At 37.3% G+C, this 26,823-nt stretch overlaps 1 protein-coding gene across 1 annotated transcript; it reads left to right on the top strand.

The window, feature by feature from the left end:
* The first annotated feature begins 9,773 nt into the window (after positions 1–9,773).
* LOC141566843 (uncharacterized) lies at positions 9,774–25,396 on the top strand. The gene is made up of 6 exons (XM_074311965.1): positions 9,774–9,862; positions 10,433–10,748; positions 12,253–12,341; positions 15,522–15,636; positions 16,089–16,184; positions 23,836–25,396. The coding sequence occupies exons 2-6, from the start codon at positions 10,715–10,717 to the stop codon at positions 25,050–25,052; spliced, it is 1,551 nt and encodes a 516-aa protein (XP_074168066.1). The 5' UTR covers positions 9,774–9,862; positions 10,433–10,714; the 3' UTR covers positions 25,053–25,396.
* The last annotated feature ends 1,427 nt before the right edge of the window (positions 25,397–26,823 follow it).

Genomic DNA, 26,823 nt, shown 5'->3' with positions numbered 1-26,823 from the left:
ATTCACACTCCTGGAGTACAATTCGGTATCAGAAACTCAAACTTTGATTTTTAGGCAAAAGAATTCAGGGATATAGCCGAGTGTTCTAGTAAAGTCATTACTGCACAGACTATCCCCAAGATCTTCTCTTCTAAACAAGAGAAGGGAATTTTGGGATATGTGATTGCTTACAATTTTAAATTTTGATTTTACATTTTTAAACATTTTTGATTTTACATCTTCAAAGTATTTTGATTTTACATTTTAAAGTTATTTTGGTTTTATATTTTTAATCTATTTTGGTTTTACACTTTTAAATTATTTTGGTTTTACATTTTTAAATTCTTTGCATTTTACCTTAGCAATGCACTTCGGGCATACACAGAAAGTGCAGCTAAGTGACAGACTGACTTTTGTCTGACTTGTTAATCTTTTTGACAACAACTTTGTTTCCACTGTGATGTGGAAAGGCCTGGATGGCATTTGGAAAGGCCCAAGTTGGGCCCCGGGGACATTCCTTCCTAGGTGCAGATCCAGCAGCAGAGTTCATCCCCACCAGAGACATTTGTAACCTGGGGATCCAAGAGAAGGACCAGACAACAGTCCAGAGAGACCAGCCAGATGTCCGCAGCCCTTCAGACGCTGATGGCAGCGATGCCCCTCCTGACCGTGACCAGAGACACCAGACACAGTTCCAGTGTTGCAGCTGAAATGGACTGTTTTGGGTGATACGCAATATAAAGACTGTAAATGGACAATGGGCCTGCTTGCTTCTCCCGTGGCCACTTGCCATATGGTGGCCTGGGAAGAGGCTTTGCCCTATGCTTTCTATTGAAGGACTATGCTTTTAAATTAGTGGGTGAAAAACCAACACACCCACCTGCCATTGTTATTGAGACAATGTTACTGGACATGACTTTGCTTATGTGCACCTGTGAAACTAGAATTGTTCTAGAATTGTGAAAAGTGCAATAGTGAATTGTGATAAGCTAGAATTGTTCTAGAATTGTGACAAGTGCAATTGAGAATTGTGATAAGCTAGAATTGTTCTAGAATTGTGACAAGTGCAATTGAGAATTGTGATAAGCTAGAATTGTTCTAGAATTGTGACAAGTGCAATTGAGAATTGTGATAAGCTAGAATTGTTCTAGGAGTGTGAAAAGTGCAACAGAAAATTGTAAGAAACTAGAATTGGTCTAGAACTGTGATAAATGTAACTAGAATTGTGGCAACCTACCTACTGATATTTGTTAACTAGAATTGTGATGTTTTACCTTGTTGACTTCCCACCTCAGTGTTGACATCCTACCTCATTGGCATCCAATCTCTTTGGCCTATTATCTCGAGTATGACTTTGATGAATGGGTTGAACATTTGGGCCACTGTTGAGCCTGGTTCTCATTGTCATACTTCTGTTTACTGATCTGCTGCTTTGTACCTCCTTGGGCATAACACTGTCATCTCATGGACCAAGTGAACTATAGCTGGTGCTAAAAGTTTAGCTTGGTGAGATGTGCGGTTCCCGCAAAACAAGAGAAAGGGAATTGTAAGGGCCCTTTAAATGGGCGGACACAGTGCATCGGGATTGAGGCCCAGAAGTAATTTCTGTGGATATTAGGACTGCCCTTGGGCGGGATCCTGGCCATATTGAAATAGTTTTGTAATGGGTGACTCTCTCGCTGATTGGCTGTGTGTGTGACCTCACAGGCCCTATATAAGCCCACTGCAGGCAGCAACCGCCCTCTTTAACCTCCTGCTGTTCACCCTGGCTCCTAGCCTGGGTGGCCAAGCCAAGATGGGTAGCCGAAAGAGGTAAGGGTTTTGGTAGTGAACACATGGGTCTTCTGACCAGGTGTTCACTCGGGAACCAACAAGTCAGGGCATCAGTTAGGGCATTATGTGAGTAGGTATAATAAAGGCTTTTAAGATTACATGTGGTTGTTCTTGAGTGCGCTACCGGTTATTAAGCTATAGATTCAAGAGATTGTGGCCAGAGACCTTAGAAGGCCTCAGAGGAGGCGAGCCGGGTAGAGCTCACACTGCAAAGGACAGTGATCAAAGGTACTCTGGTGGGTCTAGGACAGACTAGTAATTGTAACTGCCAGGAGAGCACGTTACAGGTGCCCAAACCCCCAATGACCCCAATTAAAAATCTTGTGGAGGTAATATAAAAACTGAGGCCCCACAAGCCTTCAATATGTCCCTGCCCCATAGATTGTACTTGAATCCTGTGACCACCAGGGGTTGGAATATCCCCTGTTTGTCTACAAACTGCCAGGGCAGGTCTTCTGCTGTAACCCCTTTAGATAGCAGCCAAGAGGGCATTCATTTGAAAGGCACTGGAGCCGACATTCTCACATCTCTTTATCATCTTTTCAAGGCTAGCCTCCCCATCTTCAGTGAGCATGGCCTTCTAGCAGTTAGTATTAGCATTCTCCCATGCCAATTTCTGCATAAGGAGGCTGGAGGCTTCTCCTCTGCCCACTGACCTCTCAGCAACTCCCTGTAAGTAAGCCACAAAATCAGGAAAAGGTTCATCTGGGCCCTGTTTAATTTTAGTCATTGGAAGCTTGAATTTTACTAAATGCCCTTTGGGCACACTGGGACACAGCTGCATATACTGCTGCATCATATTGCATTTGATCCTCATTTCTTTCATACTTTCAGCTTTCTGTATTATTTGTCCTAAACTTGTCTAAGAATCTGCAAAGCCTTCATAAGGGAGAGCAGCGGCAGCAGATAGGAGACATATCTCCTCAAGGAGGTCAGGGGATGAGGGAGAAGGTCATACCTTGGAGATGGAGGCAACCTTCCCACTGTTTGTTTTCTTCTCCCTCATCTTACCACCGGCCTTTCCCTCAAGGTCATATGTCTCTCTGTTTATTTTCCCATTCCTCATCTTATCCCTGCCTCCTCCTGTTCCATCATATCCACTTCCTGGTTCTTTCTCACTACCTCTTTCTGTGACATCACATCCACCTCCTTCATCTTCCTTTCTTACTTTCTTATTCTTTCCCATGGCTAACTTCCACCGGCTCCAATTTATGGGCATGGCTGGTCCCGTAAGTGCTGTTTTACAACCCTCATTTGTTTTATGACTCTCTGTACTTCATTATCTGCTTTTAATGGATTGCAGCTTGCACCTCTTATAGTGCCCCCAATCACCTGATAAATGAGGTGATGCTGTTCTGGGATGGCTCCTGGTGTTTCCTTATCATAGGAAGCCATTTGACTACCTACTACCTCCCACTTTTTAAAATCCATTTCCAATCCTGCTTGCTTTATTATTCTATAAGCTTCTTTCCCTCGTACCTTCTGCTCTGGGACCCTCACAATGATTTGTCCCATTTCCTAACTTTTTACTCACTAGAGCAGAGTTCTGTCTCTTTTCCCATCTGTAGGCCTGCTACAAGATGAGGTCCTAACCAAAATTGTCCCTGTTCGGGTGCCACTTGTAGCGCCCCCCCCCTTTGGACTACTCTAACTGCCCACCTATTGTTGGCACGGCTAGGCCACACTTACTCGTCTTCAAGCACCATCCCAGATCCTACCAGGAGGTAGGGGTGAAGCAAAAGATAACTTTATGCTTAGATAAATATATTTATACCCCCCTGAGGATCAGGGGAAGGGGAGGTCCTTTAGGAACCTGGCATAACAGAATTGGCCCAAGAACAGGGAGGGAGAAGTGCTAGTCTTTGAGAGCACTAAAGAGGGAGACATGGTACCTGGGGTCAGACACCGCCTCTTGGGGCTATGCCCCATCTCCACATAGAATTTGCCTGTGCCTCAGTACCTCTCATCCCCACATGCTTTGAACTGAATTCCTTGCTCCTATAGGCTTTTTAACCCTTACAGTATTAACATGAAAGGTGATTTGGTTTTACATGACCCCTTCTTTGGCATAACTAATGCTAAGTGTGAGCTGTTCCAACACTGATTACTCCCTCAATAGGTTGCTCATAGATTGAGTGTGAAGTTCTCTGGGAAATAGAAATGAAAGATATGAAATGAAAGATATAACATGTAAAGCTATAGATACTTGTCAACAATACTTGAGAAAAAACAGATAATCTTAGATATATTCATTTTTCCAAAACATTTATAAACAATCTCTTATGTAGTTTACTATTCAGAAAACAGTATAAAATTAGAAGCTAGAAAATATGATTAACAACTACCATTATAGAAAATCCCACTGGATCATAAGGAAATGACTATGAGAAGGAAAGGCAAAGTAGAATTGTAGGAGGGGTAGTATAGTTTATATGGCCAAGATATAATAAAGTATAAAGAAGTTATGATTTCCAAGCTATTTCTTTAGGCAATGCAAAAGTTTCTATCTTTTTCTTTGAAGCTTGATAGTTCAAGGTTCCATGTTGATATGACTTTTAAACTATTTTTCCTCATTCTGTTGGCTTTTAAATTTCTATCCTTCCTCTACATTGATGAAAAGCAGCTACCCTTGAACATGTCTCAGATCTTCTTTCAATGAACCTTTTGCCTAATATCTTTCTGGATCTTAGTTATCTATCTAATGATAATAGAATAATGCATATTTTGTCTACATACTTAAAAAACTTTATAAAATCATTTTGAATCACCATGTTTTTTCCTATAGTGATAAGCAAAAGACAAGTTTAAATGAACTGAACCTACTCAGAAATACAATAGCCTTATTTCCATAAAAGAGAGCTTATGTTAATGAGTTTTTGTCTCCAAGAATGGAAACTACAGATAATAAGGAACGGTAACAGATGAAGTGGATTGGGACCTTTATAAGATCCTTCCAACTAGCTGACAGAAGAGGGTTCTTGCAGCAGTCTACTATAACTTCAGCTTCAACCAAGGGTAAGCCTACAATTGTGTCACCAAACCCAAAATGGAATCAAGAGTTTGAAAACCCCATATCAGAAGGGTAATGATTAGACTTAGTCACAGATTAAGAGTTGCATTCAGAGTTTGCAGATCCTCAATTTGTTACTACTAAGATTCTTGATGGACAATACCATTCAATACCCAGGAAATCCCCAAACAATACAAATAAGAACCAAAATCCAGACATTCCCTCTAGAAGTGCACAGAGTCTGGCCTTAACATAGTCTTGATTTGGAAAGAAAGACTGGAATATTACTATGCTGTTAAAAAAATGATGAACAGATGGATTTAGAAAAACATGGAAGGCCAAGAAATAAGGCAGTGTGAAATGAGTAGAACCAAGCAATCATTGTATACATAGTAACAGCAATGTTATTCAAAGAGTTAACTAAATGACTAAGCTATTATGAATAATGTGAATATTCAAATTAGTTGTGCTCTAGAAAATGCTCTAGAAAAAGAATCGATATATGAAATAATGTATTATATAGTTCCACATATATGTATATACACACACACATACACACACACACATAAAGAATGAGCATAGTAGCTGAAAGTACAACCAATCTCAATCCTCCATATGAATTGACACTTAAAATCAGCAGACCTTTCCAGCTGGAAAATAGTAGCTGAGTCCAGCTGAAGTCTAATGGAACTGATGAGGGGAATCCTGAAATTGTCCTGACTTTGGGGTAAATGCTTGAGAAACTCTCCTTGAAGGGGAGAAACTCTCCTTGAACTTTGAAGAAACTCTCCTAGGAGAGGCCTGCCTCAGGGAATCAAGAAAAAGTGGTTTCATTCTGTTATCTTGGTGGGACTAGCTACATCTTCTATTGAATTGAGTCCACTGCCTGGGGACAGTGACAACACAGAAGCAATCTTATTCAATTCAGATCTCTTTTAAAGAGCAACTTTGGGAATCACTTCTTTGCAGAGGACCTAAAAGCAGGACCATGGCAAGGGACCTCTCCTCATCATAGCTGTTTTCGAGGACCCCTAGTCCACTGAGAAGACACCCTTTTTTCAGCATCAACCCCTCTTTATTTTTCTGTTAGGATTCCTCTACTAGATCTTTACTTCTATGTCAGGACCTTGCCATTGAGGAAGTCAGCCTCCTAGCAAAAGCTGATTTCTCAGTGCCAATAAACTTCTTCAATAAACCTGCCAATCTAACTTTTCAGGTTTGTAAATTCTTTTATAAAGGACCTGCGCCAACCAGAAGGGGTTCCCACAACTCTCTGCCCTGCACCAAACCTCATCAGAACCTTCAGCACAAACCGACTGCACATCTTGTTCAGATCTAAACTCTGGTCAAGAACTTGCATAGTTCGGACCAGCGGATCAGATTTTGCCCCAGGTCAGACCACAGGAAAGCTTTCAGGTCCCCAGCCTGAACTGTCCCTGAGATTCTGGAATAAAACAATACTTTTCAAGAAAAGAGCAACAGGATTAGATCAGATATTTTCTTTATAAGTTCAAAAAATATGACTATAACATGAAGTTTAAAGTCAGGAGAAAAAAAATCCTACTGTAAGAACTCTAATGGTAGCAGGAAAGCTCAAGACATTAATAGACTTCAAAATAACTATAAGCAAAGTATCAAAAACAACCTGAATTTAAGTTCAATTAATATTCCTGGGAGTGAAGTTTTTTAAGCATGAAAAAAAAAGTTTTTAAATGATAGTACTAGAGAAAAAAGTAGGGGGAAATGGGATCTATGAAAGAAAGAATTAGAAAAAAGACAAGAAGCACAAAACCTTACTCAAGCAACAAAATCCTTGAAAATTAGAATGCACCAAACAGAAGTCAATAAAACAAGAACTATTAAAATAAAATTTAAAAACTAAAAAAAAAGAAATACAAGAAAATGTAAGACATCTCATGATAAAAAACAACTACCCTGCATTCTAGAGAACAATTTGGAACTATGTTTAATCCAATAGTCTCTCTACTGTGTCTGTATCCCAAAGAGATCATAAAAGAGGGAAAAGGATCCACATGAGCAAAAAATGTTTGTAGCAGCCCTTTGTTTTTTGTACTGGTAAGGAACTAGAAACTGAGTGGATGCCCATCAGTTGAGAAATGGCTGAATAAGTTATGTTATATAAATGTAATGGAATGTTATTGTTCTATAAGTAATGATGAGCAGGATGGTTTCAGAGAAACCTAGAAAAATTTACATGAACTGATGCTAAGTGAAATGAGAAGAACCAAGAGAACATTGTACACAGTAAGAAGATATGATGATCAACTGTGATAAACGTAGCTCTTTTCAACAATGTAATGATTCAAGATGATTCCAATGGACATGTGATGGAAAGTGCTATCTACATAAAGAGACAGAGAACTATGGAGTCTGGAGTCTGAATGTGAATGAAATCATAGTATTTTCACCTTTTTTTTGTTATTGTTGGCTTGCTTGTTTTGTTTTTTTTTCTTTCATGTTTTTTCCCTGTTTGATTTTATTTTCTTTTTCTTTTTTTGCTCAGCATGACAAATATGGAAATATATTTAGAAGAATTGCACATGTTAACTTATACTGGATTGCTTGCTATCTTGGAGAGGTGAGAGTGGGGAGAGAGGAAGAAAAATTTTGTCCATAAAGTTTTGAAAAGATGAATGTTGAAAACTACATGTATTTGGAAAAGCAAAATGCTGCTTTAAAAAAATTGGCCTGGGAAATTGATAGGAACAGATAATTTCAAAGCCAATGGCCTATGTGAAAGTCATGATCAAAAAGAGTCTAGACATCCTATTTCAAGAAATCATATAAGAAAACTGTTATCACAAGACAAAGTATTTGTTACTGGAAAGAAATGTCAAAATGAAAATTTCCAATAACATTGTATCCAAAATCTATAGCTTCCATTTCCAAAAAAAAAAAAAAAAAAAAAATTTAACCAGCTAGAAATAAAGAAATAAAGAATTCAAGTGACAAGAAACCACATGCAATTTAGCAGCCACTACTATTAAACCTAAAACAAACAAACCAGAGGCCTTGGAATATAATGTTTCAGAAGAAAGGAAACATGAATTTATATATCTGCTGTGTGCCCAGCATTGTGAGAAGCACTTTGCGAAATTCTCATTTGATCCTTACAACAATCTTGGAAGGTATTACTAGTATCCTCACTTTACAGCTGAGGAAACTGAGGCAGACAGAGTTTTAGTGATTTGTCCACATAGCTATTAAGTGTTTGTGGTTGAATTTGAACACAAATCTTCCTGAATCCAGTCACAGTCTTCTATCCATTATGCTGCCTACCCACAAAGGAAATAGGCTTATAACCTAGAATAATTTATTCAGTGAAACATAATATTATCTTACACAGAAAAAAATGTATAATTCATGAAATAGAAGTATTCCAAGTATTCCTGATGAAAAGTCTAGAGCTGTGTAAAAACTTTAAAATGCAAATATGTTAGAGAAACATAAAAAGGTAAACCAGGATGAATGATCATAATGACCAAAAAAGAATAAATTTCTAATATGGGAAGATGAAATCTGTGTCATCTCTTAACTCGCATCATGATTAAAGAGCATCTAATCAGAAGACCTAAATTTTGATGTTCTTAAAAAAGAACAATGGAAAAGGAGAGGGAGAGGGAGAATACCCTAGCTGGGGTGGGGGTGGGTGGAGGAAGGATGGGGAAAATTATATGATGTACTAAGGAGAAGTCCATACAAAGAAGGGTGGGGAGACATTTGAACCTCATTTATCTAAACTGGTCAAAGAAGTGAAACAGTACACACAAATGGTTCTAAAAATTAATTTCACTAAATAGGCAATGGGGCATAGGGGGAAAGGAGAGAAGAGAAATATGGGGCAACAAAGAGGACAACAGATCAAAAAGGAAGAATTAGTCTAAAAGCAAAGCCTGATTATAATTAAAGATGCATGAAAATATTTATAGCAGCTCTTTTTAAAATGGCAAAGGAAATTGAATGGATGCTCACCAGCTGGGCAATGGCTGAAGAAGTTATGTCATAAATGTAAAATATTATTGTACAGAAAGAAATGATGAAGGGAATGGTTTCAGAGAATCGTAGAAGACTATTAGGAACTGATGCAGAGTGAAATGAATTGAATCAAAACAATTTGTACAGTTTACACTATTGTAAGAGTTTTAAAAATCTGAAATACTTAAGAATGCTTTGATTAACACAAGGACCAATCAGGGGATTCATGATGATATATATATATATATATTCAGAATGCAGATTGTGGCTTTTTTTTTTTGGACATGGCTAATTCAAGGATTTGTTTTATTTTATTAACCATGTTTGTAACAGGAGTTTTGGGGGTTTTTTTCTTAAGAAAATGCAGGGGGCATAGATGGGAAGGAGAGAAGACCTATTTTTATTGAAAAGAACCCAATTATAGGGGGAAAAAATGTGATTGGAAGAATGAGTAAAAGACTTGCCAGGAGTCAAGACTCCCTTGAAAAAGATTACTATACTAGGGATGCCTAAAAACAAGTCCTAAAGAAGAGATCAATTCCAAAGTATCAACAAACAAAGCCTCCAAGAAAAATAGGGCTTGGTAACAAATTTATTCTTGTTTCTAAAAATCTAGAATTCTTGACAAAATAAGTCAATAACTTTAATTTTATAAATGAAATGGGTATGCTAGAGGAAAGAATTGGAAAAATAATTAGAGCTTTTGGAGTTTAAAATTCAGTTATAACAGGGAAAAGATACAAGGCATCCTTGTCAAATATTTCCTCATGCTGGGAACAGAAAGACAAAAAGGCGGCCATTGCACCACGGAGCAGAAAAGATAAAGAAGAGTCACACTGTACTAAGGAGATATCAGGAGAAATTGGGGAGCCAGGCAGGCGCAGCGCAGCCGGGTGAGGAGAAGGAGGCAGAGATGGAGCGGGGAGGCGCCGCCCGCGCAGGGTCTGGCAGCAGCAGCGTTCAGAGGTTCGGGATGCGCAGGCGCAAACCCCTCTCAGGCCTGGAAGCCCGTGGTCTTTGTCCATTCTGGAGTCGGCGTGGTAGGTGAGTGTAGAGGCAGCTCTAACCTCATTGCCCGTGCTCCGGCGGGTAGAACGGTGGCCCCCAGCAGGAATGGGAACGGGTGGCAAGGCAGGGCAGAACCAAGCCGTAAAAGATGGGGGTGGGGGAGCGCCCTTGCGGGGGTGGGGCCTCGGAGCTTCGCGCTCAAGCGGCCCTGCAGCCTGGGGTGTACCGGAAAGTGAATGAGGTCGAATCGACCCGCCTCCTGACCCGCTCCCCACACCCTGAGTATCTGAGGGGGTGTGTGTGTGTGTGTGTATGTGTGTGTGACATTTGGGAGAATATCTCCATTTGGGATGGGGAGCGGGGGAGGGGGAAAGATTTGTGGGAGAAGGTATTATTTGTGCTTGGGAGAAGATGGAGTTGTCACTCTGGCCTGCCGCCCCCGCCCCTTCCTCCCCCAGGAACTGATATTGCTGAAATTACAAGTGTTCCTGCATCTCTTGCTTTTTTTTTACTGGACTCTAAAGGCCTAATTCTGAATCTGAGGCTACTAGGTCCCCCCTGCTTGACCCAGCTCTATCTCTTCCTCCCACTCCCCACCCCCATCAGCAGTCCAAGTCTGGACTCCAGGACCGAATTTCTGTTAGGTGATGAATGTTGACAGCTAAAGTTGCCTCTGAACTCCCAAACACTAAAAAAAAAACCTATCCCTGAGCACCGAGGTGGAAGCGACCAACCTACGGAGCTAGAGTCCATCCTAGTAGGAAAGAAAAGTTCTAGCTCCTCAGAGCCCCTGGACAGAGACAAGAGATTCCCAGAAGAGAGCAGATCCTGGAGCTCAGAGAGATCAAGACTGAAGTCCACCAGCAGAATCCAAAGAGGTGATTGACCATGGAAAAGTCAACTCAAGTGATTGATGAGGAAGGTGAGAGTGGCACTGTAGGTGATAAGGTTAACTTTTTATAGAAAATGAGAAAACACACTTGAGTAGATAATGGGAGAAAGGAAAAATTACTTGGACTTAGTAAAGGAAAATGGAGCCTCAATATAATCTCTTATGTCACAGTATCCATCCCATGTCCTCTTTCCAACTCAGAGAGGAAACATCTTTTTCTGTGTTGCTACTGCAGTTGAGCTTAAGAGAGTGACTTATTTATTCTTCTCCTTACTCTCTAAAGATTGTTGCCAGTCTCAGGTGCAGCTGGTATAACTGAAGAGTTAAAATTGACTGGGAGTTAAAATTTAATTTTGACCAGGTTCAAATCTAATTTTGTCATGTCTTAGCTGTGTAACCGTGAGTGGCTCATTTGGCATTTCTAATATTACCTCGAATAATACCTGTGTTACCTACAATATTGTTGTGAAGCTCAAAAGTGATGTCTGAAATTTTGTTACAGAAAGGCGCTATTTAAAATGTTAGCTGTGATTAAGTGAATATGAGGATTTACATTCCTGATTGTTGAAGGTTTTTTTGTACCTATGAATTCATTTTATCTTTACAAAAACACTTTAAATTTTTTTTATCTTTTAATTTAAAATTATTTTATTTTTCTAATTACATATATATTTTTCAGCATTCATCTTTATAAGTTTTTGAGTTCCACATTTTTCTCCATAAGCAAATGGATACAGGTTATACATTTACAGTTATGTTAAAATATTTCCATATTAGTCATGTTGTGAATGAAGAATCAGAACAAAAGGGAAAAACTATGAGAAAAAAAAAAAAAAAAGTAAAAATAGCATACTTCAATTTGCATTCAGACTCCATGGTTCTTTCTCTGAAAGTGGTCAGCATTTCCCATTACAAGTCCCTTGGAATTGTCATGTATTTTATTGCATTGCTGAGCATTGTCTGTCATAGTTGATCATTACACAGTGTTGCTGTTACTGAAATACAATATTTAATAAAAGAGGCTTCAATTAAGTGACTGACCTTAGACCCAGCTAGTGACAGAGGGTAGAATAGAACTCTCAATTCTCTGTTCTTTCTACTAGACCAGGTAACCTAGGTAAATATTTTTGGTGAAGCCATCCCCTCTCCCCTCCCAAAAAAAAAAAAAAAAAACCTTAGGATATTTTCTCATACATTCTATAAACAAGAATGAACCATAGGATTTTATTTTTAAAGTAAAAATTTTAATTTCCTTATTGAGTCAGGAAGTGAATGAAGCACAGAGAAGTTTACACAGATCTGTAGAGAGAGGTGTAACTTCAGCCCCCCTTATGTTGTATTTCCCAGGACAGAATTTTCCCCTAGATCACTTGGGAGCTTCAAGCAACAGTAACTCTGATACTGTTTTCTTATCTTCAGAGCAGATGAGGCTAGTTTGTTTCCTTTGATAGAGATCTTATGATAATGGGCTATACATAGTTGATAATTAGGGCAGCATCATCTTTTTCTAATACATTATGTTTTCCTTTCCTAGCTCAGTCTTCTCAGGACTTTTCCTTTCCCCAAGAAAAGAAGATCCAGGAGGTAGAATCAGCTGCCCTTCAACTGACAGCCAGGTCTCATGTAAGTTGAACTTTTTTCCTTCTTTCCCTTCCTTCCCTCTAGAAATGGACTCTTAGTTCTCAAAATGTGGCTACTTCCCCCCTACTCCCTAGAGTTTCTCTGTCTTAACAGAGATTTAGACCTGAGCCTTTATTCTAAGAGATTAACTAATTTATAATATGAGGGATGTAGAAGACCCTTACCCAAAATGACTACTAAGAGATCACTCAGTAGAAGGCAGAAAAGTTGTTTATTGAAAACTTCCGGAGGATGAGCTGTCCCATCGAGAGATAAGAAAGAGAAAGCTCAGGTAGGAGGGCTAAAGAAGTAGTAAAGATACATAGCTTTTATATAAGAAATTACATCACAAGTAAGAGAGCATTGAGAAGGGCAGGGGGAGGCATCTAATTGGTTGTTGCTATTTGGAGAGATTGGAATGGAAGGTTTCTATTTCCCCAAAAATCTCCTGATTTCTAGGAAACAGAAAATCAGGCCTTCAGGCTTAATCAAGCTAATAGACTAAATATTGGTAAATGTTAAATACTGATAAAAGTCATCAGCTCAGGATTAGCAAATATAGTTTAGCTGGTCAAGGCTCAAATAAATATGGGCCTGTACATATTATACAGGCCAGAGGGGAAATACAGAAAAATAATTCACATATTCTTGTAAGTTCTTCACTTTATCTCTATTTCCCACAATAGGATGTTCGAATTAACAATTCAGGTATCCCATGGGCAACTAGTTGGTGTAGTGGATAGAGCACCAGTCCAGAAATCAGGAAGACCTGACTTCAAATTTGACCTCAGATACTTAACATTAACTGGCTGTGTGACCTTGGGCAAGTCACTTAACCCCAATTGCCTCAGCAAAAAACAAACAAACAATTCAGCTTTCCCAGTTCCAGGAATGCTGTCATCCTCTAATCTAATTAGTTCTCAACTATAGCCATTGTTTCTGCCTCCTCTTTGCTGAACCTCTTGGAGAATGCTCTCTGTTTGCTTAGTATCTTCTTTCAGTCCTTTTGATCTTTCCATCCAGCAATTACTCTTTCACTTAACCAGAATTCATTGATATCTCACACCTTTATCCTCTGCTTAATACTTTTTGTGCATGTTGTACAAAAATATAAAATATGTATTCATCTAAATCAAAACAATTGCCAGTTCTAACATGTATTTTCTCATAGTTTCTTACTATTGTAGAGGAAGAAGTTTCTTCCTTTCTACTTGTATTATTCTTTTCTACCTTTCAGGATCATTATTTCTACAGTCATTATTGTTATCTTCATTGGTAGCCCTCTTTCTCCTCTTGCATAGATTAGCTACATTCTCAACACTATACTTTCTAGGCTTTTTTTTTTTTTTCTTTTTTCTTTCTTTTTTTTTTTTCTAGAACTCTATTGTGGCCTTTCCTGAAGGTCACTAATGCTTTCTTTGTAGCCCAACTCCCTTACTCCCTTACTCAGGGCATAGCCTTTTGAGTCTTTGGCACATGACTACCTTCCTTGATTTTGGGCATATTGCACTGTCTTGATTTTTACAAAGTTCTTTTTCTTGCCATAGCAGAATTCTGTAATCAGGAGGCAGGAGTGAAGAAAGATTATAATTTTATTTCAAGATTGAGAATTGTTATGACAGGGATAAAGGGGATCTAGGATTATAAGGGAGCATTTAATCAAATGTGGCCATTAGTTGGAGATCATAGAAAAAGGGATCAAGAAAAGGAATAGGTATTTATTCTTACTCCTCAGTAAAGGAAAACAAATATGGTGGAAAGTAACTTGGAGCCCATCTCTTTTTATTTTACATTCGAGGAAGGCAATCAAAGAGTTTAAGTAACTTAGTTGGCTAACTTCATATAAAGATTTGAACTTAAGGAAGCTCTTCGAGAATAGGAATTGCTTCATTCCTTTTTTCTTCTTTTCTTTCTTTTTTTTTTTTTTTTTTTTTTCCTGGATCCTTAGCCCCCGTACAGTGCCTGGCACATAGGAGGTATTAGCTATATGGCTTTGAATGATCCTTATGGTAGGTAAGAAAGTTGTACTCAGAGTTCTGACACCAGTCAAGTTTAGAGTCTTGGACATGTGGCTATATTATATAATGGGTCTAAGATGTGGCCTTGCCAATGATTATTGGCTAGAAGTGAAAAGTCAGTAGAATTCAGAAAGTCGAGGAACCGTGTTCTTTAATGGATATTTAGTACCATCAGCATCATTCCCGCCAAAGAAAAAGAGAGTCCTTTACCAAACTTCTATTACAGAGAGCCTTTTATATCCTAGCTTAGGATAGGATATAAGTCATAGCAATGACTCTGGAGAGACTGCTTATCAGAGGACATTTCAGGTACTTTTGGTTATTTGGAGGCCAGAATGATGGACACAATAACTTGCAGACATGTTCATCTGCTCTTCCACTTTGGCTGAGATAAATTTTCTAGACTAGGCCATTATCATCAGACTTCCTGCTTTAACTGTCATTGTTACTATTCCTTCTCAATTTCTTGAGATAATTTTTGCAGATTCAGGACTTGAAAATAACTTTCTTAATAGTAAAGCATCATTATACTAGCACTTTAGGAAAAAAACACTAACTCTGTATAGGTAATTATGGGTACTGTTACAGAAATTAGTAATGTCCAGCTTTGGACTCAGGGTTTAATTCTTTTGAACCTGGATTCATTACTTACTTTGCTACCAAACTTTATCTCTACCTCCAACTGAGTCCCAGCCAAGCTCATTTTTATAATTCTTCATTTTCTACCTTAAATCCACTTAAATTGACTTTTTTGACTTTGTATATGCCTTGAAATTCTATTTTTTCATGTGTTTTGCTCTTTAAGTCCTACTATCTGCATGAAGCTCTAATCTACCCTGATCTCTTTTCAATTTATTTTCCAGTTTCCTGCATTTTTCTTTTCCCCTTAATAGCAATGTTATAAACTCTTAAAGCTTAGAGACCATATCTCATACTTAAAAAATAAAGATTCTACAGTCTAGCACAAACATATATGCTTGGTTTAGATTGTCATTTAAGTGGTTATTACATTACATTACATTACATTACCACTTCTCATGTATCTTACCTACTTTCCTCACTACTGCTGATTTTACTACTCTTCTAAGAACCATGTAGGATTTTTTTTTTTTTGATGGGGGGGAAAAGTTGGCATATTAGCATTAAAATGTGTTTGGTATTCCAGGAATCAGTGACTTTTAAAGATGTGGCCATGGACTTCACCCCAGAGGAATGGGGGCAGCTGGATCCTGCTCAGAGGGATGTTATGCTGGAGAATTATAGGAACCTGGTCTCTTTGTGTAAGGACAGTTCTCCCTTGTAACTCAGAACTTGACTTTGGGAAATCAGTTATTTTTATATATATTTATAGCATTTGAAATGCTTTAGTGGGTTTTGGCTTGGGTTTAACAGATCAGAAGTTCCTAACTTCTTTGTCTTTGGGAAAAGATTAACTATCACTGTTCCTGGATCGATAACTTCCCTTTGCCAGGGAATCTCCCCTAAAGTATGAGTACAGATACTTCTGTGGGTGGGAAGTTACCATCTTACAGCAAGGAAAGTGAAATAAAATCCCTCACTAGTCTTCCCTACCCTCTTTGGAATAAAATTCTAAATACCTTCATCTACCATTCCTTTCTCTGAGTCTTCTTCCCTATTGACCTGAGACTGAGACTTCAACTGAAACTGAGGGCTAGGAGGTTATTTAAGCCCATGACAAATGTCAAAGTCCCGTTTCTTTCCCAATGAACAGGGCTTCCAGTTTCCAAACCTGATGGGAATTCTAATTTTGATCAAGGAGAAAATCAATGGATGGTGGAGAAAAAAGTCCTAAGAGGCAACTGTTCAGGTGAGTAAGTAGCAGTTTTGGATTATTATTTTGACTTGCTGTTCTCTTCTTACTCCTATTTTTTTCCCCATCTCTTTCACTCCACCTGGTTCTGATATCTGTCCTTTCTTACTTCCATACTCAGAAAAGAGAAATCTTTTTTATCTGTTTCTTTCTCAGTTTTGTCTATTCTGTAGCAGATGATGCGCTTTCTTCATCTTTTTTTTTTTTTTTTTATTCCCTACCTTACAATCATGCCTACTATACACAGCTTGGTTGAACCTGTAATATCACTTTTTTCTAATCAAATCTTTTTGTAAGTCCTCAAATTTCTTTGTTTCTGATGATTTGATTCTCCTTACTATCTTTTACATGTACAATGCTAGGTATTGCTTTGTTTCTTTTTTATCTTTGTACTTCTCTGATGGCCCTCTCTCTTCTTTTTTGAAAGATCTTCAATAGCCTTTATCTATTTAAATCCTACATATATTCCTAGCTGTCTGACCTTGGGCAAGTCACTTAACCCCAGCCTCAGAAAAAGGGGGAAAAAACAAACAAACAAACAAAAAAAAATAAATAAATCCTACATATTCTTTGGTAGCACAATAAAGAAAGGGAAAGGAACATGGAGGCAATCATTGACTTAGGAGAATGTTTCATTAATGCAGTTTGAGGTGTTAAAGGTTTAGTCTTACAATGAAAATGGAAAATAATTGACCTTTAAAAGCATTTCTCCCAAACATATGTGACATTATGTAAAGGGCTAGAACTGAGCAAATGCACTTGGATAATGGAGCACGTGAGACTAATTGCCAATCGAATAATTCTCTATTAACATGTTTGAAGAATGACCCTCCCCAACTATTCAGTGATGGCTGGATCAGTGGGTGTGGACAAAGAAGGGGAAGTGACATGAGTGGGTGGAGTAGAAGGAGGAAATTGAGGCATTCTTCTGGCGGTGGAGAGAGAGGAAGGAGGTGTGGAGATTGCTAGATTTAATCCCCTGACACAGCAACCATATGTATTATAAGTCCTGACAGATCACTTTACTTTACATTACAGTCCTCTATTTCCACCTGTCTATAAGAATTTGTTTCTCACTGATCCCTCTTCTCCTTTTCCTTCCTATGATTATAATCTCATTTTCTGTGTGTGTGTGTGTGTGTGTGTGTGTATCGGCTATATTCCAATAGCCTAGGCTAGAAACTTGTTTTTGACTATTCCCTTTCTTTCCTTCCTCATATCAATTATTTCTTTGATTCTCCCTTTACTTTATATTCCTAGTGCATTGTTGTATCCTGTATAATTTCCCTTATTCTTGGATTTAAAAGGTGGAAATCTTTTACAGGTGAAATCAAGGGATAGGTAGGATTTAAATAAATGGAAAATGTGTCAGATTATTTTGAGAACTAAACAAGGACTACTCCTTTGTATAGTATAACATGATATGATGTGGAATCCTATTTGGTGTATGTAGGGGACAGTAAATAGTTAAGCTTGACTGAAATTTGCATAATTTAAAGTACATTTATAAATTTTGTTATTTATGTGTTTGTTTACACACACACACACATGAATGGACACCAGGATCTTTCAAAACAAGGCATAAAAACTTATGCTTAATGTATTCAGCTACTTCTTCATCCATGTGCCAGTAGATTAAAAGAGGAAGAAACCAGAGGTAAAAGAGACCAGCTAGATGACTGGTATTTAAATCTTGATGGCCTCAGTAACAATGGGAATAAAGAAAAAGAAGTAGCTAGGTAGTATGGGTAGAGTGCTAGTATTGGAGTCAGGAAGATACAAGTTCAAATGATACAGCCTCAGCTACTTAGTAGCTATGTGACCCTAGGCAAATTGATTTATCTTTGTTTGCCTCAGTTTCTTGACAATGGGTTGTTGTGAGAATCAAATGAGGTAAAATTTATAAATCACTTAGCACAGCATCTGGTAAATAATAGGCACATAATAAATACTTCCTTCCTAATTTGAGAGACAATTCAAAGACAAGAATTTATGTCTTATTAGCTTTGAAGCAAAAGAAGGGGGGAAAGGAAAATATTCTATTTTTTTTGCATTTGGAAAAATGGGGAAATAAAGACATTTTTAAGCCGAGATAAGGAAGATGTGGCTAGCCATTTTTTAGAGAACAGTGATAAGTTTGGTTTTGGACATCTAGGAAATCTGTAATAATTACTTTCATTTTATGTTTAGATTTGCAAAGTTAGTATTTCAGATGATGTTCAGTATAACATCCCAGTTGGAGCAATAGTTAAAAAGAAAAAAAAAGCATCAAAAATTTTTGTGTTGCTAGGCACCTTAAAGACTATTTAGTGCAAACTATATATTATCAAAAATTTATAACAAATTGTCATACATTTGCTTGAAGACCTCAAGGAAAAAGAATCTACTACTTACCAAGATCTCCCATTTCTTTTTTTCAAGGAGTTTTGGTAGAGAATAATTGATTTAAGGAAGTTAACTAGATTTAAACTAATTATATTTTTCCTAATAAAAGACAAGTGCCTTGAAATCACAGAATATTTTGTTTTTCCTTCTTTGTTATCTCTTACATCTAGCATGATATCTTCTACATAATGAGTTCTTAATAGGCATCGGCTGAATTGAATTGAAATTCTACCACTTGGGCCTCTGAGGTCAAAAAGAACATCTAATCTTTCTTTCATATCATGTCATTTCAAATATTTGTAGATAATTGCCTTAATTCTTCTTTATTCAAGCCTAGGCATTTCTAATCCTTTACAGCTTGTTTTTCCTAAAATGTGGTTTCATGAACTGAATACAACATTCCAGAAATAGTCTTTTTGATTGCCTTGTTGCATTGTTAACTTTTATTGTATTCGTTATCATAAGGATGATTGTAACATAAAGCCCCATATCCTTTTCACAAGAACTCTCGTTTAGCTATACCTTCCCTTGTCCTGTACTTGTGAAATTAAATTTCATTAACCAAGGCATTAAAGACTACCTTTGCCTCTACTTATTATTGAAATTGGTTTGCAACATTTTACTAGTTCATTTTTGTTCTTTCCTTTCTAATAAAAGCATTGTTTTTCTTGTCAGAGAAAACAAAATAATTCTGCTTTCTTTTTCTTATACTGTTCAACAGTTTTACCTTTCCTTTTTTTTACCCAGTTACAACTTTAATAAGACTTTTTTATTGTACTTTATATTTCTGAGAAGATAGATATATATTTACAGTGGGATGAAAAATTAGCCCTTGAAGTCTGGAAGACTTGGTTAAAATTCTGCTTCTGTCATATACTGTCTGTGTGACCATGAGCAAGTCACAATCCTTTAGTGACCCATAACTCTCTTAAGACTATAAATTGTGGATACCAATTTAGTAATCTATATGATGGTAAATCTATATGAAGTTTGGCTTCTACACTGGTTACCTCTGATGTTGTAGTTTCTATGTACTGCAGATCAGTTGAAGAAAGTGGAAGCTCACTGTCTGAACTGCAGTTGAACTACTTCCTGCTCCAGATGCTGTAAGTAATGAAGCACACAAGTCTGGGCAGATAGTACAGTACAAAACTGATGAAATAGCTGATACAAAATTGGAGAGCGAAGTGAATGATGATCATGTAGAGCTGTATCTGATTAGAGAAAAGGCAAAAGACAGAAAAGTTTCATACTCCACTATTGGCAGTTGTGATGTTGAAGTAGAAAACTCTGAATGCAGTATTAAAGAAAGCCTTTTTTTTCTAATTGGATCTGGAGCAAATATTACTATGAAAGGAGAAGAGTATAATTTAGAAGCTATACCCACAGTATATAACCAGTACTCTTTTAGTACCAAAAGTATTTTTAAAAACCTTCAAAAATGGATTGTGAGGAAAGAAATATTAAATGATTAGAAAAATTTCACATTATATCTAAATATTTCATAAGACATGATAGAAGTTTCAGATTTAAATAGCATTGATTATACATTAGTCTTTATACATCTTGGTATCACTTTTATGCCTGTCCATGTTAATTCTATTCTAAAAGCATTTCCAGTTTTATCGATAGAGATATAAGCCTTGCCTTGATCACAATAGGGGAGAAGCTCCCTTCTATTGAACACAGGCATTTTTTTCCCTGGACAATATAGGAGGGGAATTCTCTGCAACTGAAGCACAGGGTCCCGATTCTTACTCTCTTTGGTGAAGGCAAGAAATCTTGCCTGTGAAGATATAGCTGTCCTAGTTCAAGCCCTGATCAGTAATTTATGGACTCAAGAGGAAGAAGCATTTCCTAACCAGTGAAACTCAAGGTTTAGTGACCTGGTTTTTTTATTTTTTTTTCTGGAGAAGACAGTGTGTGGCAGGGGAGGCTGTCTGCCCCATCCTATCCATGAAAGTATGGCTGCCAGAAAACATAGTTTTAATTTTAGTCAGTAGCTTATGAACTTAATAGGGGTACTCTTGGTTTAGTTGGATTCTGACTGGAAAGGACAACTCCAAGAGCCATTATAGGAAACTCTGTTTGTATCAACATTTAACACCACTAGAGGCCTGTGGTGAATGTGAAGTAGTTCCAGAGGCTAAGAACACAGACACTGAAACCTAAAGGGAGGAATAGGAAAGGGGAGAGAGAGAAAATAGTCCAGAGGGCAGAAATAGAAGTCCCATACATGGATTTAAGTAATTCCTGTCAGATAGAAAAGCTGATCTCTGAGCTGAGGGTGGGAGACTACCATCTAGTCAAGGGACTGGCAATAATTGTTTCATTGTCTGGGGGTTTGAGTGGAATTTGCCTTTGTGTATCACCATTACCACCAAACTGCACAATGATTGGGCCTGTCTCCAGAACTTGGCATATCAATAATGAATGGCTTTACACCAAGAATCAGAGTAGGAGATGGTTTCCTATTGGAAACATAGGGAAAGCCAAAAAGCACTTGTGTTTCAGGAAGCTACCTAATAAAATTTTCACAACCAAGTAAAACTGGATTCCAAGTCAAAAGTTTTAAGATGGACCCAGGTTACAAAATGGAATCTAAAAAGCAATGCATATTTTCACCACACCATACCAATACTTCATTTTTGGGCACTGATTGCTTTTCAACCCAGCAATATACCATATTCAGCACTGTGACTATTCCTAACTTCTTGATATATTAAAGAAATAAACCAGTGGTGAGTTTTAATCATACAAACTGATGTAGTAAAACTTGAAAACCTTTATTTACATAAATATAAACCAAGAATGATGTAGTAATGGCAGAATACGATCATATAGGCAGGCCCTCTTTTTAGCACTTTGCTGAAAAGTATTAATTGGTTCATTGTGTTTCTTCATTTTGTTTAATTAACTTAAGTAGTGTGCTAAGATTGGGCTGAAGATATTCTGTGACTAATTCCAGAGTAAAATCATGAATATCAAGAGTAATAATAGATTGAAAAGAAAACTTGTACAAATGAATTTTAGTCTTTGATTTCAGAAACATACTATAGTTACTTTATCTACAGTGATGCATGAGTTTAACTTAAAAATATTTTTGTATTTGTTTAGTTATTGAAGATGAAAAAACCACACCTAAGTGTCCTTGATCACAAACTTATAAATTCTCCCTCCAAAAGTTTTGTCATTTCTTTTTTAGCAATCAATTTTTTTTTGTGGGCCAAAAACAGATTCAGAATAGTAGTTCCCTTTGTACTTTTCTCTGCCTTTAAAAGAAGGATGAAATTATCATTAAAGTAATCAGATAATTTACTATTTGGTCTTTTTTCAGCAAAGAATAAGAACTCCAGAAGATGTCTAGGATAAGTTCCCATCAGTACTACCTCATGCCTTCTTGACCAGAATGCCTCTTAAATGTTTCTTGAACTCATCTCATCTACTCTCTTTATGTCTAGTTGGCCCAGTTACAGTATTATTTCTGGTTTCTCTCAACATTTTTATCTAGATATTCTCTATCTACTTCTCCCCCAGTTTTAGCTTCCCTCACATGAATATATCTTATTATATTATGCTATTTAGCTATTCATTTTGTCTTTTCTATTCCTTTTTTTAAAAATTTAACTTAAGTAGAAGAGAAAAAGGATTGTAGCTAGAGCTTACAAATCTGTTACATATAGCTTGCTTTTTTAAGTATGTAACAAATTCATGTAATTTTCAGAGCTGTCCCTCATATATTAATTTTGTTCTCTTTTAAAAAATACTTCAACGACCTTCTTTTTCCTGTGTGAGACCACTACCCTACTTATAACTTATTCCTACTACCTCCCCCATCAGTAGGGGTAAAAATCTTGTGATATACATAGCCAAACAAATCAAGTGTCTCATTCTATACCATTTGTCCATCACATCTCTCTGTCAGGAGATGGGTAGTATGTCTTCTTTCCTCTGGCATTATGGTTAACTGATCAGAGTTCTTTAGTCTTTCTAAAAGCTAATTTTTATTATAATAATGTTTTTGTTAGATTTACCTTAATTCTTCTCCACTTTACCTCAGTTTATAAAGGTTTTTCCAAGTTTCTCTGAAACTTCCTTTTGTCATTTATGATGTAATAATGTTCTATTGTATTCATTTAACAATATGTTCAGCTAGTCCTCTTTAGGTACCTCCTTTGAGGATAGGGACTGTTTAGAGGAGATTTTTGCATGATTGCAATGATTACCAGGTGCTAAGTGTGGGGTATAAAAGTAGAAAAATAAACAATCCTTGGTCTTAGAATTTGTCTTCTAATGATGAAACAACATATGAGATTTTAGCAACAAGTCAAATAGAAAGGTCCCATGGATTTTAGGATGCAGCCACAAAGCTCATGTTAATGCCTCTGAAGTCATTTCTACCGATAATATTTTATAATTTCTCATGCAGAAATGTTTAGAAGTGCCAAGAACTTTGGTGGCAAAAACTTTGTTTACCTGCAGGAGCAGGTTTGTTTACCTGCCAGACTGTACCTCCACAGGAATTGCTTCCTAGGAAGCATAATAGATGTAATAAGCATTATATTAAGCACATAATAGTTGCTTAGTGGCTAAAAGTATTGCTATTTCCAGGGCTCTTGTTTACAATGTCCTAAGATGTCTCTATCAATTGAGGGTTATTAGAAGTGACCTTGTTATGAGATGTTAATTAATTAGCGGCAATGACTTTATTGTTTGGTAATTTGAGTAATACCTGACTCTTTGTGATCACATTTGGATTTTTCTTGGCAAAAATAATTGTTTGCCAATTACAGATGAGAAAATTGATGAGACATTTTAGAGATGAGGCAAACAGGATTAAGTGACATGCCCAGGTTCACACAACCAGTAAGTGTCTGAGTCCAGATTTGAACTCAGAAAGATGAATCTTCCTGATTCCAAGCCTGGCTGGCATTCTATCTACTGCATCACTAGCTTGTCCTGTGGCAGTGTGCCTTGTCTACCTTATTCAATGTGCTTGTCCCACCATCTTCATCTACAGCCTTTCTGCTTAGCTAAATTCATTGGATTACCTTAATTCTTATCCTTCCTACTTTCCCAGATATAATCTAATTATGCTTAGTGAATCTAGCCCCCTTCCTATCTCTTCCATTCCTTTTTTCCCCTCATTCCCATCTCCCTAAGTTACAGGGCTGTAGTTAAAATGATAGGTTTTATTTTTAGCTTTGTTATCCCATTTTGTTAGTTTCTTTTTTATGACCTTTGTATTTTTGCTTTCTTTTAGATTGGGATACTAGGTCTGAAAGCAGAGAGTCAGCCTCAGTACAGGAAATCTCTGAAGAGGAATCATCACAAAGGGTGATGGTGGGAAGAATCACAGAGGATGATGTTTCCAACTTGGAAGAATGTGAGAAATGGTTAGAGAGACAACAGAAAAATGAGAGACATTTGAGGCAAGTGACAATTGCTCACAAGAAAAATCTTACTAAAGAGAGAGACTTTGAATGTAATAATGCATACTGGAAAAGTTTTAATCAGAGATCAATTATTGTTAGTCAAGAAAAAGTTCCTACAGGAGAGAAATTGGGTAATTTTGAAAGAAAGACCTTCAAACAAAATTCAAACCTAATGAAAAATCAGAGAATCTACAAGGAGAAAAAAGCTTGTAAGTGTAATGAATGTGGAGAATCCTTTAGCTACCATTCAGTGCTTATTCGGCATCAAAGAATCCATACTGGAGAGAAACCATATACATGCAATAATTGTGGGAAAGCCTTCAGCCACAAAGCTAACCTCAAAAAGCATTTGAAAACTCATACTAGGTCAAGACTCTATACATGCAATGCATGTGGGAAAACTTTTACTGAGAGCTCAGCTTTTTCTGAACATCAGAAAACACATATTGGAGAGAGACCTTATGAATGTAATGAATGTGGGAAGGCCTTCAGTCGGACTTCACATCTTATTCAGCATAAGATGATTCATACTGGAGAGAAGCCCTATCAATGTAACGAATGTGACAAAGCCTTCATTCATTCCTCAGCTCTTATTAAGCATCAAAGAACTCATACTGGTGAGAAACCCTACACATGTAATGAATGTGGAAAAGCATTCAGTCATTGCTCATCCCTTACTAAACATCAGAGAGTTCATACTGGGGAAAAACCCTATGAATGTAATGAATGTGGGAAGACCTTTAGTCAGAGTACACACCTTGTTCAACATCAAAGAATTCATACTGGAGAGAAACCTTATGAATGCAATGAATGTGGGAAAACCTTCAGCAGAAGTTCAAACTTTGCTAAACATCAGAGAATTCATAGTGGAAAGAAACCCTATGAATGTAACGAATGTGGCAAAGCCTTCATTCATTCATCAGCTCTTATTCAACATCAGAAAACTCACACTGGAGAAAAACCCTATAGATGTAATGAATGTATGAAAACTTTCAAGTGTAGTTCCTCTCTCCTTAGACATCAGAGACTCCATACAGGGGAGTAAGCCTTAGAAAATAATAATGCAGAGAAACTTAGAATCCTAAGTAGAACATAAGCTCCTTGGGAACAGGGACTGTTTCATTTTTGGTCTCTATCCCTGCCATCTGGCTTTCTACCCAGGCAATATAGTGCCTGGGACATACCAGGTGCTTAATAAATGCTTGTGGGGTTGAACTTGTCATTTTGTTGAATATTTTTACAATCAGGGAAGGAGATCCATAAAAGATTGTAAGTTTTTTGAGGCAAAACTTTATATACTTGTTACTTTATTTGTACAGTACATTGTCCAGGTGATGGGTATTTATCATTTAATAAATATTTGTTGATTCATCGATGATAACATCAAAAGTTCCGGTGTTCTCAGGAAATACATATTAAAGAAAACCTTACAAATAAATAGGAAGTTCACTGCCCAATTCAAGCATCATTTACTTTAAAGAATGGTTATAATTGGGGCTGAGCAACCAAAAACTCAGTCCTTATATACTTTCTAATCCTCAAATCTGAAGACAAGGAATTTAGGCAGTATTTTTCTCTTGGGCTTGAAGTCATAAAGTCATGAGATGATCAAAAAATAATAGCGTCTTACATACCATCACCACCACTATTCCCTCAACTAAGAAATAGCTGAGGTCCTAGAAACAATTTTAGGTCAAGTTTCCTGTAATTTTACTTTTGTTTTCACTTTAGAAAGGTCTGTTTGTGAATTTGTGGATTATGGCTTCAAAACCTGCAATATTGCGATTATGGGGAACTAGATCAGTATAAGGGAAAGGACCTGGAGAGAGATTAAGGAGCTCAGGTTAGGGAAAAGAGTGCATTGAATTTACTGTTTTGGACCTGTGACACATGGCAAAAACTTGAAATCAAAATTCCGTGTCCAAGAAAATCAGCATAAGATGGCTTTGTCTTAGATGGAAAGGAAGTGCTCCTTGTCCTATATCTGGTTTCCTCAAAAGATTCTGGGGAAGTACTAGTGTGGAAGTCGCCTCAAATCCTTTTGACTTTAGGAAAAGAACAATTCAAATGAGCTGATTTAGTAAAGTTTGCCCTTTGTTACAGACATAACCTGCTAGTGGCTGCTGGGTGTTATAGGAGCCATTACTGTGTCTGTTCTCCCTTTCCTTCCCTACAGGTTACTGAAGGAACTCTCCTGGGAGGATCCTACTCAGGAACAGTGCTGCTGCTTCTTTATTTCTTGTGTTTCTTGTGTTTAGGCTCCATCTGTTATGGGAGCCATCTGCTAGTGCTTGCTAGGGATCTAATTCTGACCAACAGAACAGATCCCTTCATGTGAGAAGATGATAAGAATATGGGGAGACTGAGAGGCAGTTTCATTCTCTGAACCTCTCTCCTTTTCTCTCTTGCCTCCAATTTATTTCATTCCCAATTCACAAGCAACATCTGCATCAGTAAAGGTTGACTTGTAATTCCTTATGATTCACACCTGTGGGGGCTTTTGGAGAATCAACCAGCTCCCTTATACTTAGCGTGTCCTTAGTAGCCCTTCATCATTATTTCCTTCCTTTGGCCAAAAATTTGTATTTTTTAAAGACATGTTAAATATTTTGCTTTTAGCATCATTATCCTCTGTAAGAACCTTACAATAAATTAATAAGGCAACCTCCCTCAAGTTTTTTTTTTTTTACAACATGGCCACATTTCACTCTCCCTTTACCCTTCTGCCACTTTTGTTTCAATAATTTGCTCCATCCTCCAAACCATGCTATCAACTTTCTTTACATTCTAATTGTTTTCTTACTTGCCTTGTCTTT

Source organism: Sminthopsis crassicaudata, chromosome 4 (genome assembly GCF_048593235.1).
Source record: "Sminthopsis crassicaudata isolate SCR6 chromosome 4, ASM4859323v1, whole genome shotgun sequence".
NCBI lineage: Eukaryota > Metazoa > Chordata > Mammalia > Dasyuromorphia > Dasyuridae > Sminthopsis > Sminthopsis crassicaudata.
The sequence above is the reverse complement of the archived record's forward strand: the minus strand, read 5'-3'. Positions and strand labels throughout refer to the sequence as shown.